At 37.9% G+C, this 19,963-nt stretch overlaps 1 protein-coding gene across 3 annotated transcripts in view; it reads left to right on the top strand.

Annotated features, from left to right (window-relative positions):
- The first annotated feature begins 673 nt into the window (after positions 1-673).
- The window catches only part of ENTPD6 (ectonucleoside triphosphate diphosphohydrolase 6 (putative)), a 51,203-nt gene continuing 31,913 nt past the window's right edge, over positions 674-19,963 (top strand). Inside the window, exons 1-5 of one of the 3 annotated variants that reach the window (XM_027853971.1) lie at positions 765-798; positions 2,609-2,691; positions 13,082-13,392; positions 17,396-17,472; positions 19,277-19,420. In XM_027853971.1, the coding sequence (XP_027709772.1) occupies positions 13,101-13,392; positions 17,396-17,472; positions 19,277-19,420 (513 nt within the window). In that variant the 5' untranslated portion in view covers positions 765-798; positions 2,609-2,691; positions 13,082-13,100. Of the gene's footprint in view, positions 799-2,608; positions 2,692-13,081; positions 13,393-17,395; positions 17,473-19,276; positions 19,421-19,963 lie in introns of all 3 variants that reach the window. The other 2 variants (XM_027853970.1, XM_027853972.1) reach the window with 2 other exon arrangements.

The raw sequence follows: 19,963 nt of genomic DNA, 5'->3' as shown, positions 1-19,963 counted from the left end.
ACATTGTGTCCTATGCAAGGAATAACAAATACCAAGTTTAATCACCCTAACTGGGTCGTAGAGTAAACTTTTAAGTCTGAAAAGGTAGGAGAGGACCAGGTTGCCAAGGGGAGTTAGGGTTGGATGCAGATCTGAAAATCGCCTGCAGAGTTAAGAATCGAACCCTTGAGACCTAATGAGATGGCCAAGCAGCGCATTACTGACGGAAAAGAGAAGAGGACTCGAGGTGCTTTGACCTCCAACGTCCCTTCCAGCTCTACATTTTTGAGTAAATGAATGAAAAGCAAAGCAAGGAAACTGATTCGGTGGGAAGAACTGGAGTCAGAGGACCTGGGTGGGAACGACCTATGTGACCTTAGGCAAGTCAACACTCCCCTTAGCCTCAGTTTCCTCATTTGTATACGGAGGAAGTGGGGGTAAACTAGGGTTCCGAGGTCGGCTTCCTTTTATATCCATCCTACGACTCCTGGAAAAGAAGCAGAGGGAGTGGGCGGGACACAGAGAAGCCACGACTCTCAGGACCTCGCAGACGGGAAGGGACCACGAGCTGAGCGCCTGCGCAACTCAGCCTTGGCTTTGTGGCGTTCCCTTCCACGCTCCGCCTCCCACGGCGCCTGACGCCGAGTCCGTGGGGGCGGGGCCCGGAGCGGGAGCCAGAACCAGACCTGGGCTGGTGAGCTGCGACTCCGCGCTCTGCGCCCGGAGTCGGGGCCTCGGAGCTGCACGAGTTGGGGGAGGAGCGAGCTGCCCTCGCCGTTGGATGGAGGTATTCCCAGCAGCGCGGCCGGCGGGCGGAGGGTGAGTGAGGGCAGGAGGGAAGGAAGGCTGGGCGGGGGCAGCTGCGGCTTCCAGTAGCTCAGTATAACCTGTGCTGCGCGGCCCCGGGTAGTCCTGGGAAACGTTTGTGGCGCCCCTCTTGGGAGCACCGGCCGCAGGAGGCGCACCCTCCAGTGCCTACGTCCCCGGGTTTTCCACCTGGAGCTGTCTGGAGGTGGGACCCAATGAGGGCATCCCATGCCTTTAAAGCCAGCCTAACCTCTCAAAGCCCGGCAATAGTAATAGTAGCTTATATGTATTTACTGTTTTAATGTTTGCAAAACGCTTTAGTAATTTGACTTGGTCCTCATAATCCTGGGAGGAAGATGCTCTTATTAACTCCATTTTAGAGATGGGGAAACCGAGGCTGGGAGGGAGAATACGTCTGGTAAGTGTCTTAGGCAGGCTATGAATTCAGGTTTTCCTGCCTCCCAAGTCCAGCATTCCATCCACTTGTGCCATCTAGTTGATGCTCAGGCCTCTGTTGCCACGGAGCATGTTGTATTGCACCCCCCCCTCCACACCTCATAATTCAAGCTCTTTTACCAGGACTGTTTTTTCCTTTTTTTCTGTGTATCTCCCAAGAACCTGTAGCTTGTAGTAGGTGCTCTTTAAAATGTTTGTTGGATTGAATTGGAGCGGGTTTGAAATTCAATTTGTTTCAATTTCAGCAACCATTTATTAAAATCCAGCCATGTGCAAAGTAGTAGGCTAAGTCCAGGGGATACAAAAGCAAATGAAAAACAGCCCCTGCCCTCCAGAGAGTTGCGATCTACTTGGTTGTGTCTGTCCTCTTATCTCCGGCATTTCAGGAAAACGAATGTATGCTTACCCCACCCCTAGTGTACACCGCCACCTCAGAGCCCTACCCTGATGAGGCTGCTTGGGACAAGAGGTTGTTCCACATAGGTGGAAAGCCCAGGGTTTTATGGGTTGTTTGTACTGAGCATTGTCACTGTGCCAGCTATTTTAAAGCCACCTGTGCTTGGGAATGCCATGCTGGTAGCAGAATTCACTACTGGAGATTTCTACTACGCAAATGAAACTTTTTGAGTGAATTTTTCAGATTGTGGATTTGTCCTTCTCTTTGGGCTCCCCATTGCATGTAGGATATAAATTCCTCGACGTTATGTTTGAGGCCCTCTATGTTCCGGCTGCAGCCTACCTTTCTGCTTTAAATCTTCCTTTGCACAACCTGTTCCTGCCAGACCGGACTTCTCAGTTCCCAGATTGCAACCTGCCCCTTACCTCCTCTGTGCGTTCATGGAATCCATCCCCCATGCCTGGGACACCTACTTCCATGTCACTTGCCTATCAAAATTCTCTTCAGAGCCCATCTCAAATGCCACCTTCATAAAGCCTTTACTCCCTCCCTGAAGCTGAAAGATTTCTTTGTCTGGTCCCTTCCTTTTTACCTAGCACATTTCACCCTGCATGATACTTGTGTCCCCCTTCCCATCTCCCCCATTCCATTGTAAACTTTTTGAGGCCAAAGAATGTGCTGGTTTTTACCATTTTTTCCCCAGGTCCTTGCATATAAAAGGCATTTAATAAATATTTCATTAATTGAGTTTGTTCAGAGAGAGACTCCCTTGTTAATAATAGATAATATTATATGTTCCCTGTATAGCAAAATATGAAAAAGAAAAAAACTATGGCCTGATCCCTTAAGTTAACAGTTCAGATAATGACAAATCAAGAAATATTTCCCTTTCCCCATTCCCCAAAAGGAATAATTTGAGAAGGACTTAACTGTCCTTTTTTTTCCCTCCACATTATGCTTTCATGGAAGACTGGGAGGAAGAGAACAGTACTGTAGGTGGAGAAATCCTAAGAGTATTCCACATTGAGCCTACCAGGAATTTGAAACAGCAGGTAGGGCTAAAGGATCCTATTTTGGTTAAGTAAGATTTTGCTGTAATTGCTTCTCTTCTATAACACCAGAATGGACATTTTGTGGAAAGGGGAGGAAAAGACACAATGAAGGGTGTTAGAGAATTACTAGTGGTTTTTGGAGTATGTCTCTAATGTACTTCAAACATGTTCACTAAGTTTTCAATGTACATTGTGGTCATTTTTCTTCACAACCTTTTCCTTTTCTTTAACAGAAATCCTTATTATATACTTAATTAACAGATAGGCTTCTTCTTATTTCTACTTACAGAGTAGGTTGGGTAGTGGAAGGTTTATTCTCAAGTCAAATACTGTTTAATGTTTCAGGAAATTTATTAGGAACCTAATTCCTGGAAAGTTGGCTGGAGAACAATATCCATCACTCTTTTAAGACCGGATTCAAAATGCACTTCCTCTAGTGAATTCTGATTAATCTCATTTCACCTTTTATGAAAGGCACAAACAAAAAAAGTTCTTGGTTGCCTTTTTCTCCTTTAGAGCATCATTTATCCCTCTCACAGAACCTTTCCTTAGGTACCCAATGCCCTTTTGCAGCTGCTCCCAGCTGACTTTTTCCTCCTATCCTAGACCTAGTACTGTATTCTACCCCTCTTATCAAAGTCCATAAAATGTTTGGTAGAAGTTTTAAGAAATTAATTCATACTACAGTGTTAATGACTGATAATGGCTACATGTATTACTCTTCCCAGAAATATCTGTGTTTTAAAAGGGTCTAAATCTTAACCCAAATGAGTAAAACATTAATGGTAGAATTTTACAATTAATGATAAGTAGGTAAATCAGCATTTTCAGGCGATTCCTCTTTCTTACCTCCCTCCAAAACTCATTTAAAAGTATAATTATCTTAAAAAGTTTACTGGGCCACTGTAATAGTTTACATCTAACTGGCAGAGCCTTAAAGACTTCTTATTAGATATATTTTAATGGTGATTCTTTTTGGGGTGGTATGAGTTGAACTAGATGGCCAATGGGGTCCCTTCCAACTCTAAAATTCTGTGATTCCTTTTTATTCTCTTAATAACCCCCAAGGCACCAAGCTCAGTACTTCTGAAATAGATACTCCATAAGATGTTTCTTAACTAAATGTATTCAATATACACAAAAATCTAACCTCCATCTAAGCATTTTTTTTTTGGAAGTTGAACTGTTTTCTAGTATTTTCAACACTTTCCACCTGGAAAGGGGGCACTAGATATAACTGCTAAATCCGTTTTTATCTCCAGTGACCTATTAAAAAATCTGATATGTAAATTGTATGGTCCATTAAAGCCACATATATAGAGAAAATATTAATATAAGATAATATTGGCTGCAGCTTACACATTGATATGAAAATAACAAACCAGAAGCAACACTGTCACACAGGACACTGTTTAAAGGGAGCTAGGTTTTTTCTTCTTTTGTTATTGATATGCCTGTCAAGTCTAACCTTGCCTGACCTTGCCCAAAGACATAGGTAAAAAACCAGTATGTGAGTACCGGGCCTCTGAGGCATTCTTCTGTCTTTCCAAGTCTCTCTGGGCTCAGGGCTCTCTGGAAATGTGTTTTCTAGTCCCCATGGTTTTTAGTCTTCTGGGATTTCAGAAGCCACCGCACAGAGGGAGTATTTGAGTGAAAGCCTCAACTCTTCTCTTGTTTTTAAAATCACTAAGCAGCCTTTCCCAAACCAAAGTCATGGAACCAGAAGACATCTTTGCTACATTTGTAAGTGTTTATAAAACCCAGCTGAAGGCCTACTTCATGTCTTTCCTGTATAAATTCAGTTAAGTCCAGCTGTTTATGCTTCCCAAGTGAGTTATTGTCTTCTGATGTGTATAGTTACTTAGATGCAGTTAGATGGCACAGTAAGTAAGTAAGATACAACGCTACACTCCCAGTCAGGAAGAACAGAATTCAAATCCAACCTCATATACTTGCTAGGTGTGTGATGCTAGATAAGTCACTTAATCTCTCTTTGCCTCAGTTCCCTCACCTGTAAAATGGGTATAATAATACCCATTTCAAGGATAAAATGAGATAGTATTCATCAATCTCTTTGTAAACCTTAAAGTGCTATATAAATGCTAGCTATCATTGTTATCACTACAAAGCAATACTGCTCATTATTTTCCAACATCCTCTTTAAGATTTTACAAATGTATTTCTGTTCTAAACCAATATTGTTCTTTTTCTGCTGGCAGAAATCAGGTGTTTGATAAGGTCATTTTTAGGCTCTTCTTCATGTCTTTAAAACATGTCTTCAAAACCATGGTAATCTGTATTGATGTCCTTTTCCTTTATCCATTTTGCATTTCTGATATCAGTAACTTCTCTCAGCAGGTCAGGTTAGAGTTGTTTTAACTGCTTGCATAGTGACCATCTAATCCAACTCATACCTGAAAAGGAATCACCACTATACCATACCTGCAAGTGGTCATTCAGCCTCTTCTTGAAAACTTCTGATGAGGGGGAGCCCATAGCAGTCCTTTCTACTTTTAGATAGTTCTGATTTTTAGGAAGTCTTTCCTTATATCAAGCCTAAATCTACCCCTTTGTAACTCCCATCCTTTGCTTCTGGTTCTGGGGCAAAACAGAAAATCTAATCATTCCACATGGTTGCCCTTCCAATACTGGAACACATCTCCCATATTCCCCACCAAACTTTCTCTTGTTCATTCCTGTCTCCTTCATCCAATCCTCATATGCACATATCCCACTGCAGATTCACCACCCTAGATGCCCTCTACTGAACAGCTTATCAATGCCCTTCTTAAACTGCTATCCTTAACCATAGCCTAGGTGGGGTTTGACTAGGGCAGACAAGTACTGCCTTATTCCCGGAAGTTTTGCTTCTCATGCAACCCAGGAGCTTTTTTGGTTACCAAGTCACACGAGTATACAATCCATGAAAACCACCAGATCTTTTTACAGACAAATTGCTATCTAACTGTGCCATCCCAGCTTGTTATTTGTAAGGTCAGTTTTTTGAACCTGAGGGTAAGACTTTACATTTATGCCTGTTATATTTCATCCTCTTAAGTTTAATCCAATGTTCTATCTAGTTTATTAAGATATTTTTGAACCCCGTCATCCAACTTGCCTCCTCATTTCTACTCAACTGCAAATTTGATGAGCATTTCATCTATGCTTTTATCTAAGTCACTATCCATGATGCATAGTTGTGAAGCTCTTGTGTGGTCCATCTTTCATCACTAGAGTAAGCTTTATGAAACACCTTTTTCATCATGTTACTTCTCCATTCAAAAATTATCAGACATACCTTATTGCCCACGGGATAAAGTCCAAACTTACTAGGTTGGGTTCAAAGTACTCTACAGTCTGACTTACCTTGCCTGCCTATTATTATTTCTCTACAGGAACCCTTAATTTCTGCCAAAATAGTTTCCTTTCCTACCCTTGAATATGCTTGGAAATTTCTTGCCTCTCTGAATTTTGTACTTGGAATTCCCTTACCACTCCTTTCTACCTGCCTATCTGTTCTCACCAAACTTACATTTTACCTCTGGATCCATCTTCTCTACTTACCATCCCTTCAGGGATGAAAACCTCCCTTCAATTGAAAGTAATTACTCCTTTTTCTAAGTCTTATACCACTGACTGGCCACACCACTTATATGGCACTTAGCATATATTGCCCTGTAGTGGTAATTATCTTTAACACATATTATAGCCCCATGTAGATAATAAGTTCCTAGAGGGTCGAGGACTTTGTTGTATATTTCTTTATATTGCCAAAATATCTTGCATGTAGGCACTCAAATATTTATTGACTAAAATAGTCATTTGTTTAGAGTTAGTAATGATTTTTGATTAGGCAAATAATAAAGCATGCTAAATTAATTTTATTATGTAAAATATCTTATAGAATTATTTTATAGAATTAGTGTGGTCTGTTTTAGTGGTGTGTTGTTTCAGCTTAACAGAGAGGGGCCTGTCTTGTTTAGTCATCATTAGCATTAGATGTTCACTGAATAGAATCACTGAAAAATTGTAAGAGACCTCAGATGCCATGTAATCCAACCTGTACTTGAACTAGAAAGCACCCCTGCTGCCTAACAGTGGGTCACCTAGCCTTTGCTTAAAGGCCTAAAGTTAAAGAGCCTCTACCTCCTGAGACATCTCTCTCCACTTGGGCTAGTTTTAATTTTTGGGAAACTTTACTTTCCATAAAGCCTTAATTTGCCCTTTTGCAGTTTCCACTCATTGTTCTTTGTGATCTAGGGATAAAAGACAGGACAAGATAAAATAAAGATAAGTTTTGTATGCTGTCTTTTTCAGGCTTCTTCCATTCCGTCAAATAATAATAATCATCTCCTGGCATAAATACAAGGCCCTTTACCATCCTAGTTGTCTTCCTCTGCCCATGTTTCAGCTTATCAATGTGTTTCCTAAAATCTAGTGCCCAGAACTGAACATAATATTCTAGATTTGATCTGACCAGGGCAGGGTACAGCAAGACTGTCACTTCCTATTCCTAGTACTCTGTCTTTCCTAATGCAACCAGAAATCAAATTCATCTTCTTAGCTAACATAATACATTGATTAATAGCATGGTGTCTATTAATAACACCCCCCCCCAAGGGGCAGCTAGTTGGCGCAGTGGATAGAACACTGGCCCTGAACTCAGGAGGACCTGAGTTCAAATCCAGCCTCAGACACATAACACTAACTAGCTGTGTGACCTGGGCAAGTCACTTAACCCCATTGCCTAGCCAAAAAAAAAAAAACAAAACATTTTTTCATACAGACTGCCCTCTACCTTTCTCCATCTTGTACTTGAGAAGCTCATTTTATGAGCCCAAGTATAAAGCTTTACATTTTTCACTATCAAATTTTATCTTTGCATTCTTTTCTTTAATCCATTATGTTAGCTGTCCCCCCCAGCATTGCATCATCTGCAAATCTGATATGCATGCCATCTCTCCCCTCATTCAAGTTAACATTAAAAATGTTAAACAGTATAGGGCCAAGTACACATCTGCCAAGGGTGCGCCACTTGGCCCCTTCTTCCTCAGTGATAGCCATAAGAAACCCTAAGGATACAAAGAACTATAAGATACAATCTCTGCTCTCAATTCATTGTGTATTAGTAAGGACTAATGTGCTAGTCACTGGAGATAGAAAGGAAAAAAAATGAAACTGTGCTCTTGAGGAGTTTGTTTATATTTTATTCTATATGCATTTTTTTTTACTCTAAAATCTCAAGATTGAAGGTCGTCTAGACCAGTCCCCTACCAGATACGATAATCTCCTCTACAACATTTTTTTCAAATAGGCAGCAGAGAAAAAGCAGACCTGCCCAATTCTTATTTTTCTTTTGTTTCTGCCAAGAAGAATGATCTTTTACTGGAAAGAACAAAACAAAAACAGCTACTAGGGAGGCAAATAGTAAGAAAGTATTTGGTTGTACTTGATGGATTCAACTTATCTGACCCAAATGAACTACATTTGCCGATTCTGAAAATTGGTGGAAACAATATCTGAGTCATTGGTGTTATTGTAAAGATCATGGAGAACAGTAGAGGTGCTATAGAACTGGAGAAAGGTACTAATGTCCTGATTTAAAAAAGAAATAAAGAAGAGAATGGAACCTGCCTCCCATAGTCCAGTGAACTTGTCTTTATTTGCTGGCAGAATTTTAGTACAGAGTTTTAAAACCTTGTGATGATTTAAAGATGTGATGATTGTGGAACAAGGCAGATATTCAGGTTGTACCAGACTAATCCATGTCTTTCCCTGACAGATTTACTAAACTAGCCCAAGAGGATGCTGTAGATACAGTTTAGTGGAGCATTTAGTAAAGTATTTCATGCTATTCTTATGGAGAGGATAAGGAAATGTGGGCTATAAGATAGTTAAATTAGATAATTTGGAACTGGTTTTATGACTAGTCTCAGAGTAGTTTTGAAATGGTTCTTTTGAATCTTGGTCCAGAAGTCCCCACTGGAGTACCTCAGGGATCTGTGCTTGGCTCTGTGATATTTAATATTTATCAGTGATTTGGATAAAGGCATAGGAAACATCCTCATAAAATTTGCAAGTGACGCAAAGCTAGCAAGCATATAACATGTTGATCCTGTGAGAGTCACTTTTCATAAAGATCTTGATAAAGTAGGCCATTGAGCTGAATGTAATAGGATGACATTTGTTAAAGGAAAATATGAAGTCTTACATTTGGTTTCGAGAAATCAGCTTCACAAGTACAGCACAGGGAAGACATGATTGAATTTCTGTTTGTCTGGTAGAGATCTGGGGGTTTTGTGGAGTGTCAATTCATTAGCAATCAGCAATGTGATAAATCCAAAAAATGCAATGCAGTCTGGAGCTACATTAAGAGAAGAATCAATTCCAGGAATAAAGAAGTGATTATCCTCCTATACTCTGCCATGGTCAGACCACATCTGAAGGATTGTGTTCAGTTCTGGTGAGTCCCCAGAGGAGGGAGGGCAACCAAAATGGTGCTGGGCCTTATGCCATAACGAAAGAAAAATGAATGAAGCAACCAAAATTTAGTCTGGAAAATAGAATACTGGGGTGGGTGATGAGAAGGGAGCTTAAGATTATAGTCTTCAAGTGTTTGATAGGCTGTTGTGTGGAAATGGGATTAGACTTGTTCTGCCCCAAGAGGAATGAACCAGGAGCATTTGGTAGAATTATCTAAAAGGGACACTTGGGCTTGATATAAGAAAAAACTGCTCGACAATAAGAGCTATCTAAAAGTGGAGTGGTCTTCCTCTGGGAGGTCGTTGGTTCCCCCTCATGGGAAATCTCCAGCCAAAGGTTGTATGAACGCTTGGATGATATACTGGCAAGTCTCTGTATACTAGACTAGAGTCATCTTTTAACTCTGAAATGTTGCGATTCTGTGATCTCTCTTGTACTTGAACTGCCCCAGTGGTAGAGAGCTCTCAAACTTATGATTCATTCATTCAGCAAATATTTAGTTAAGTTCCAGCACTCTGCTAGCTAACCTATTCCAATTTTGGAAATCTTTAGTGGTTAGAAAGTGCTTCCTATGACTGCCTAGATGCCATGCTTCTGAAGCTGCAATTACTAGTTATGCTATCTCCTGTTCTTACAGACCCTTCAATCTATTTCAGGTCTAAGTGATTTGTAATTGTTTTGTAACAGCATTATGATAATAACTGAATAATTGGACATTGCTTTAATCGATCATTGAATTCCCTTAACCAAAATAAGTAAATGTATAGAAGTTATTCTGTCTTTAAAAAGATTCTTATATGAAAACAAATTAATGTTTTATAGACCTGCAGGGAAAAGAATTTTCAGCACAGTATAAAAATTGAAAGCATTCCTTTCTTTAATTTTGTAATTCTTTACTGTGGAAAAGCTCAGAATATCACCACTGTTTTAGATAACAGAATTGATAGCTGAGCAAGGAAACGTAATTTGGATTATAAAAATTCCTTAAACAGTGGGAAAAAAAAGAAGGTTCTGTAAATTTAATAAATCATTTGTTTCATCTGGAATGCTCTTAAGTAACATTTTTTTTTTAGCCCTTAACTAGAATTTAATAGGATTTTCAAGAATTAGCAGTCTCTCCCATCCTCAAAAAAAATCCCTTACTTGATCCATCCATCTTTGCTAGCTATAATCCCATATACCTCCTCCCTTTTGTGACTAAATTCCTTGAGAAGACTATCTCTAATTGGTGCCTCCACTTTGTTTCTTCTCATTCTCTTCTTAATACTCCAGTCTAGCTTCTGACCCTGTCAATTGCTCTCTTCAAACTTATTGATGGCCTTTTATTTGCCACATCTAATGTCCTCTCAATCCTCATCCTTCTTGACTTCTATTAAGATAGCCTTTGACATTGTTAGTAGTTTTCTTTTTCCCTCATACACTCTTCTATCTATGTTTTTGTGACACTACCCTATCCTGGTTCTCTTCCTACCTGTATAATCTGAGTCTTCTCAGTCTCCTTTGCTAGATCTTCATCTAGGTCACCCCTGCTAATCATGAGTATTTCCAACACTGTCCTGGGCTCTCTCCTTTTCTCGCTTTATACTGTTTTGCTTGATGATCCCATTAGTTTTCATGGATTAAAATTATTATCTCTTATGCTAATGATTTGCAGATCTACTTACATAGCTCAAATTTCTCTTGCATCTTCAACTACCTGTTGGACATGTCAAACTGGATGTCCTGCAAACTCAACATGTCCTAGATTGCAACCTTAACTTTTGCTCCAAGATCTCCTTTCTTCCTGATTTTCCTATTGCTGTGGGGGGCACCATCCTCCCAGTAACCTAGGCTCATAAACCAAGTTTCATGCTGAACTCCTCACTCTGACCCCCAATCAGTTTCCTAGTTCTTTCAGTTCTGCCTTTGCAACATATACACCCCTTTTTGTCTGACTGCAACCACCCTGGTCCAGGCCTTCATCACTTCATGTCAGACTTAGCAATAGCCTGCTAGTTGATTTATCTCCCTGTGTCAAGCTTCTCCCCATTCGAGACTATCTTCCACTGTCACATTGATTTTCTGAAAGCATACATCTGACCATGTCATTCCTCTATTCAGTAAACTCCAATGGTTTTCTGTCACCTCCAGGATCAAATACAAAATCTTCTGTTTGCGTTCATAGCTCTTCATAACCTGACTCCTTCTCCCTCTCCAGTCTTCTTGTACCTTGGTGGCTGTCTGTGTACTATGTGATCTTTAAAATACATTGGGAGGAGAGAAGATGCCACTGTACAGAGTGTACTGGCCTTGTTGCTGTTCCTTCAGCAAGATACTCCATCTTCTTACTTTGCATTTTTGCAGACTATCCCCCATACCCAAAAGTCTCTCCCTCTTCATCTCTGTCTCCTGGCTTCCTTCAAGTCCCAGGCAAAATCCCATCTTCTACAAGAAGCCTTTCCCAGTCACTCTTAATATTACTGCCTTCCCTCTGTTTATTATCTGTATATATGTTTGTCCTATATATTTGTGCGTGTGTGTGTGTGTGTATTTGTCCTGTGTATATCTTGTTTCTGCATTGTTCTTTGCAGATTGTCTCCACTCTTTTAGATTATAATATCCACAAGGGGAGGGATTGTTTTTTGCCTTTCTTTGTATCCCGAGCCCTTAGCAGAGTACCTGGCACATAATAGGCACTTAATAAATGCTTGATGACTGCCTGAAGTAAACAGCAAGAGAGCCATATAGGAATCATAAAGCAATCCATTGTTTTATATTATAATAAATAAGCTTTTTTTGCTGTAAAAGGTAACAAGGATCAAAAGGAAAGAAATAGAAAGGGAAAAAAGATATATTGAACATTTGTGGACCACTTACTGTGTAAAGTGTGTGAAAAACATAGGAGATAAAAACTTACTATCCATAACATATAAAGAATTGGCACAAATATATAAGTATCAAATTTTACTCAAGTTCTCTGGGGAAAAATACAGACAATACATTTTCAAATATATATGTATATATAATCTCTAGTAATTAAAGAAATATAAAACAAAATAGCTTTAAGGTACCACTGTAGGGACATTCAGCTAGCAAAAAATAAATAAATAATTGTGAAACCTAGCATTGGAAAGGATACAGGGAAATAGATATACAAACAAATTGCTGGTGGCACTATGGTTTGGTTTTTCTTTAGGAAAACAATCTGATGATGCTGTTAATAAAGGCTATAAAATAATTCACATCCTTTGACCTGGTCATTGTATTTTGGGAGAATATGCTTCAAGGATATAATTCAAAAAGAAAGGACCATTCAAATATTTTTATTCCAACTAATTAGAATTGCAAAAGACTGCAAACAACCCAAAGGCCCCAGAGTGGCAGCTAGCAAATAAGCAAACTATAGCATATCAACATGATGGAATATTGTGTTGCTTTGGAAAATAACAAGTATGTGAAACTAAGTCATCACTGCATAAAAAGATGTATATGAAATAAATGAAAAAGGAACACAAAATAATTTGTACACAGTGATCACAACTTTGTAAAAAGTAGTATATTAAAGATCAACAGAAACATTAGAGTGGTGTCACTTGATACTCAAAATTATATACGTGAAAGAGAGAAAAAAAGTCATGTCAATGACCAGTATCACAGATTAGTTTTTTACTAAGATTTTGCCTATTGTTAAGATTTAGCAATGAAGTTTTAAAACTTAGACCATTTCAAAGATCAGTTGGCTTCACAGTAACTTCAAAATGTTTCAAGTTTTGTTTCTGGTTCAAGGAAAAGAAAACATTTGAAATAGTTTCTGGTTGAGATTTGATTCCTTGGCTACAATGAAGCTTACACATAAAATGTATTTTAATAAAATATGATGTAGTCTAAAATATATCTCTTGCTTTTCCCTTCCTACATTTTAACACAGAATTCTGATATCCAAAGAAATGAGAAAAACATTGAGAAATAGTCATGGAAACATGAAGATATCAAAGATTGCTTATCCATTGGGACTATTTGTATGTCTGTTCATATATGTTGCATATGTAAAATGGCGATGGGCCTTTGCTACCCAAAGAATCTTCAGCATAACAGAGACTGCTGTGGGGACAAGAAAAAATCAACAGTCCCTTGAGAAATTGGTGGTAGCTAATCGTGCCGTGTTCTATGGAATTATGTTTGATGCTGGAAGCACTGGAACCCGAATACACATCTTTCAGTTCACCCAGACTGCGAAAGGTATGACCAAGATGATGAAAACACAGGCCTTCTTTTCTTTTCTGTGTATTTGATTTTTGTGTTTTTCATTATTTGTATCGCCATCCTCTATTGGCTAATAACATGTTTGTTTCATGTGGAGCTATGATTTCTTCCATCGAGGGAACTCCTAGTGAGGAAACCCTCTCTACTTATACATATCAGCAATCTTCTGCAGCTTCTGGTCTTAGTGAGATATGCCTCAGGCACTGGAGATTAAGTGATTTACCCACAGCCTTTTGTGGGACAGAGGAGTAGGACTCTACCTGGATCTCACTGGCTTGGAGGCTGGCCCTCTCTCCCTTCCGCTGTGGTCCCTCTCTGTGGGCATATTGTTGGAGTGACAGATTTCCCAAAATAGACTATGAGGACCCTCCTGGCTTACAGTTAGTTTCTATTTCCCAGAGCGTAACGCTACACCGGAAGACAGGTTGAGGATCCTTTTGGGATCAGAGAGAAGTGAAGAAAATCATTTAACATTTCTGGGTTTATATGCTAACTTATAAAATGAGGCAGTCAGTTCAGATGGTCTCTGAACTCCCAGGCTACAAATTATTGTTTGGTGTTGTGTAACATTTTTATGAAACATAGAAGAATTAGATGGAGATTTGGGGATAGTTTTCATTTTGTTTTTTCCTAGAGGATACTCCTACTCTTGGCTTTCCCAGAGCTCCTTTTGAGAAGAGTGGGAGCACCACATGTTTGTTGTGTTATGTGTTAGTGGTTTCATTTTATCTCAAACCACTTGTATAACTCTTTTATTAAATTCTTCTGGTGGGATGCTCTAAGCACAATACAGAAGACACTGATTAGTTTGTCGTTAAGTATTTTTGTTAAGGAGCCAGCTGTGTGCTAGACTTTCCATCTACAGTGAGTCATATGACACTGTCTTTTACCTTGGGAATTTATATTCTAGCTGTAGCTTTTTCAGTAAAATGAAGTGAAATCTTTTGTTATTTAGTCAAGAGCTCTTGATTCATGTATAACTTGAAAATTTTGAAGGAAATGGAAAGAAATGGAATAACAAGGAAGATATGATTAGGATAATGAGTTGCAGTATTAATAGTCTTTTAAACATTCTTGTTGAGGCTCATGAAGTATATTTGAATGGATGATTTCATTGTCTCCATTTGCCCAACTGTGTTTTCTTAAATGGAAAAAAATTCTCTATCTTAAGCAAGGTGATGGATTGCAGTTGGCTCATATGTAGCTTGAGTTTGACCTGGACGACCTCTAAAATTCTGTGAATATCTGTTTGAAATTGCATCTGTAGATTTCTTGACTCAAATACTCAAAAGAGTATTGCCACTTTGACAACCAAAAAGTTCCAGAGAGAAAGTAAAGCCAAACTATGAATAAACCTGGGAATCTTAAAATTAAAGCATTTAGTGGTGGGCAAAGCAACCTCACCCCCAGGGTGTTATGCATGATTCTAAACACTGATTCTAAACCCTGTTTCATTGGATCCAAAGCCTTTTTGCCTGCTTAGCTTTGCCTTGAGTCTTAGACTCTGAACTTGGCTACCAGTTATGACACCCACCTGCCACATCTCCTAATTTATGTAGTTCCTGAATTTGTCTGTTGATTATACCAAAACATAGCCAATAGCAGGTCAGGGAAGGCCTGAAAAAGAGAAGAGGCTAGGATGGGGAGGTTGCATAATGAAGAAGATAATGCCAAAAATCAAGTAGACCAGAGATCTTGTTCAGAGATTTCAGCCAAGGCAGAGGGGAAAAATCAGGCACTAAAGGTTCAGGCAGGTGAGATGTCTGTGGTCTTAGGGAAATCACATACAGTAAATGTACAGTACATGGTCAGAAGCTCTCTCCAGAGTTTGGACAGTAAGATGTCAAAGATGATCTAGTGCATTTGCAGCCTGAGTAACAGGGGTAAGTCTTAGTAGCAAGACTAAAGCTTGGTACCGAATCAGTAGCCTTCTAAGGTAGGAGTTCCTTACATGCTTCCTACCCATCCAAGGCCAAAACTGGTTTCAGCATATTAAAAGAGTCCACAAGAGGAGACAGGGAGGCAGATAGTTCCCAATAGGGAGCCAGTTAGTTCCTGATATATTTGTTAATGAAGCAGCTTTTCATTATCAGAATGCCCACTGCTTCTGTTTTGTTATTGTTGTTGTTTTAAGGCAATTGGGGTTAAGTGACTTGCCCAGGGTCACACAGCTAGTAAGTATCTGAGGCCAGATTTGAACTCAGGTCCTCCTGACTCCAGGGCTGGTGTTCTATCCACTGCACCACCTAGCTGCCCCTGCCCACTATTTCTTAACACTGCCACCACTACCTCTTCCAGTCTCAACTGCTGTATTTACTATTTGCCATTCTCATTTATTCCTTTTTTTGTTGTTTTCTGCCTCCTTTTGCTGTAGTTTTCTCTCTTAGTTAATTACATAATTATTAGCATAATATTTAAGTGCCTTTAAAATTTTTTCTTGGCATATGAACTCATTTATAAGTTCATTTCATGTAATATTTATTAAACTTTTCTTGTAATTTGGCATTTTTTGTATAAATCTTTGAACTGGCTTGTGAATTATTAAGGACAGGTTTTTTGTTTGTTTGTTTTAGTTTCAGGTTTAGATAGCAACGGATATAAAATTCATTTGAGTTGGAAGGTGGGAAATTATGTGTAGTAGCTTAGAAGAAGAAGTTTAATCCAGCGATCCCACTATGGGATATATACTACAATGAGGTCAAAGACAGAAACAAAGGTTCATTGTAAAGCTCTATATTAATAGCAGCACTATTTGTGGTAGCAGACAACTGGGAAAAAAGTACTTGTCCATCATTTGGTCAATGACTGAAAGAATTATGAAGTATAGATATAATGTAATATTATTACAAAGAAAAGATGAATGAGAAATTCAGAGAAGCATTGGGAAGACTTACATGAAAGAGTGAAATTAACAAAACCAAAAAATAATACATACAGTGACAACAATGTAAATTAAAAGATAACTAAAAGTAAGCCAAACATTGAATAAATTTTAAAAAATAGTCCCAGAGAACGTTATGTACATTTTCAAACACATTTCCTGTTTCAGGTGTTTTTGCTTAATTGTTTTTATTTGTTACAAAGAGGGGGCTAGTATTTCCTGAACTGATTGATGTAAAATTTAAAAAAGCATCAGTAAAAAAAAATTTAAGCACTCAGATAAGTAGTTACTTACATAAGTGTGTTAAAAAAAAACTTGGTTTCCACATAAAATTATCACATTTGCTATATTTAGAATTAGCTGTAAAAACCAGGATTAGAGGGGAATAAGAAAATTTTAAGGCAAGATTTCGGACATGGGATGGGAGAAGGCAGTCAGATCTTTGAAAAAATACATTTTTCCTCCAGACTTTTTCTGGTTACATCAATCTACCCAAGCATTTGTACTCTAGTTGTGATCTTTTTAATACCTATTTTCAGTCATTTTCATCTGTTCTTCAAGTGGAACATACTCAGGAAATAGAAGCTAACCTTCAAAATAAAAAGGAAATATGAAAGTTAAATATAATGCAACAGAATCCAAAAATGCATCTGTCAAAGAAAGATTATGTTTGGTTACTCCATTCAGTTTTAGATTATCTGTAGCATGGTTCCTCTCCATTAGGTGGATCATCAAATGTAACTTTGTTGAAAGTAAAAGTACTTTGGGGCAAAAATATTCTAAGATCCCAAAGAAGGAATAAATACCACTATATCACATTTCAAATCTATCTGATTGAGTGTGATTGGAAAGGTAAAATGTAAAGACAATGAAACAAATAATATTTTCCCCACATATAAAGTTTTGTAAGTTACAAAACAGTTTGGGGTTGGTTCTTTGTTTTTGTTTTTTTTTTTAACATCTGCTATTAAAAATTGTATCATCATTACTAACAAATACCTTGACAAAATTTCATAGTGGTACCAGTCACAAAAAAAGACCTAATTTAAGTAAACTTCATATAAGTGATTTGTCCTTTTAACTTCTTTTTCTTCCTAGAAACTCCCACTTTGACCCATGAAACATTCAAAGCCCTAAAGCCAGGACTTTCTGCTTATGCTGATGATGTTGATAAGGTAACTTTACTTTCATTAATGTACTGTATCTAAATGAAATTTTTCTTTACACTAATTTTCAAACCAACCCTCTTTCTAGTTATAGAAATGTAGTAACTTCTTTTTCTTGAGGGAGCAGAAGAGAAGAGGGTTTGTACTCTAAGCTAATAATAACTGTTTTAAAGAGTGAGACTCCCTTTTTAGAAATTACAGCCTTGGGCTTTATAAATTAGCAGTATTTTGTAAGTAAATAACCCCCCCCCAACCGAGAGTTTATATTTGAAGGATGAGTACAAAATTACAGAAAGCTACTGCTATATTTTACTTCAGAATTAAAGCCTATTTCTAGCCTACATTGAGATTAATATTCCATTGGGGTTATAATAACTGAAGTAATGGTATTATCAAATTAGGTGGTACAGTGGAAAGAGCACTGGGCCTAGAGTCAGGAAGACTTGGGTTTAAATCCAGTCTCAGATACATACCAGCTGTTTGATTCTGGATAAGTCCTTTACTCTGTTTGCCTCAGTTTCTTCATCTGTAAAATGGGGATAATAATAGCACCTACCTCTCAGGGTTGTTGTAAGGATTAAATGAGATAATAACGATAAAGCACTTAGCATAATGCCTGGCACATAATACATATATATATAAACATTAGCCATTGTTATTTATGTAATTATTATATATTATAATATTATATGTTTTATAATTATATATTATGATGTTTTATGATTATAATTATATATTATGATATTATATAATTATAATAAAATTCACCAGTAGTACCTTTTAAGCTATTTAATAAAAGAATCCAGAGCTGAAAGAGGTCACATTGACCAACTCTCTCATTTTCTGTATGAGGAAACTGAGTCCCCCAAAGATATTAAGTGATTTGCCCAAGGTTACATACATGTAAATTAGTAGCAGAGCTAGAATTAGGACCCCAGTTTCATAACACTCAGTCCAGTGCTATTTCTGTTATATGACAAGGTCTTTGTTAAGTCATCTCAAACCATAAAATAATGGATTGCTCCTGGGGTACTTGCATTGTAGGCCCAAATGTAGTAGCATGGCTTTGTTTAGAGTTGCAAACATAGACTTAGACCTGGCAGGGAGTTAAAGATCATCTTGTCCACCACCTCACCTCTCACTTTACAGCTGAAAAGCAGATCCAGAACTACTGGATTACTGGCCAGGGTGACTCAGGCATGGGCCATAAATAAGATGATTTCACTAGTACATATAACAATTAACTGTCTAAGTTGTATAGCTTTATTAATATTGCTGGTTGGTTGATAGAGAATAGAATTCAATTCAATTTTGTTGGGAAACAGTTTAGGGAAATGGTGATAGTGTGTGACTAACAGAGCTATATGGTGGGTAGGCACTGGTAAAACATTGAAAAGACGAATGTCCCATGGATTTATCAATCAGTAATGATATTCATGTGATGGTGCTCAGTCACATTCTACTACCATTTTCCTTTAACCTTTCCCAGTGTAAGTAAGTTGAATTCTATTCTATCATTCAGCAAACATTTATTAAGCTCCTACTATATGCTGAGCAATGTACTAGGCATTGAAGATATAAAAGCAAAATAATTCCTGCCCTCAGGGAGCTTACATTCCAATGGTGGGGTTAATATACATTTATATAGGTTTATACAAACCTATACAAGTAAATATTGTGGGAGTCAGCACTGGCAACTGGAGGGACCAGGAAAGGCTTTATACAGAAAGTGGCATTTGAGCTGAGTCTTAAAGAAAACTACACTTTTCTAGCTTGAAAATGTCAATATCATATTTTGCTTTTAAAATCTCAGAGCACTCAGGGAATACAAGAACTACTGGATGTTGCTAAAGAAGAAATTCCTTTTGATCTGTGGAAGGTCACACCTTTGGTTCTTAAGGCAACAGCTGGTTTGCGTCTGTTACCAGGTGAAAAGGCTCAAAAGTTGCTACAGAAGGTAATGATGTCCAGTTTCCCATTTGAGATATAATAGAATTTTTGTTGGTAACTAGGCGTTTTTAAATTAAATGTTTTATTAGAAACTTAATATTGAACATCACTACAACCAAATTAACTTGCTTGATAACTTTTTTACACTTTAATTTCAGTTCATAAATTAAAGAACTTTTTTCTCATCATTACCACCCCCTCTGAATCCACATCAAAATTCTTTGTCCATTAGCATTCACTTTTCTTCTTACATGGTTGTGGTTCATGTGTATTCAATTCTTCTGGTTTTGCTTTTTTTCACTTTGTATAATAATACAATATGGAATACCATAAGGCCAGAGTTCTTTGTATTCCTCTTACTTGTCAGTATTAATGGCATTATAACATTCCATAATACTAATGTACCACAATTTATTTAAGTATTCTCCAATTTTTGGATTCCCAATTTCTTTCAATTACATAGAACCATAGACTTAGAAATTATAATGCTACTGTGAAAATCTTTGAACAAATCAGAAGAAAAAAGACAGTAATAACTTGTACGACTATA

Source organism: Vombatus ursinus, unplaced genomic scaffold (genome assembly GCF_900497805.2).
Source record: "Vombatus ursinus unplaced genomic scaffold, bare-nosed wombat genome assembly UNPS02010219.1, whole genome shotgun sequence".
Taxonomy (NCBI): domain Eukaryota; kingdom Metazoa; phylum Chordata; class Mammalia; order Diprotodontia; family Vombatidae; genus Vombatus; species Vombatus ursinus.
The sequence above is the reverse complement of the archived record's forward strand: the minus strand, read 5'-3'. Positions and strand labels throughout refer to the sequence as shown.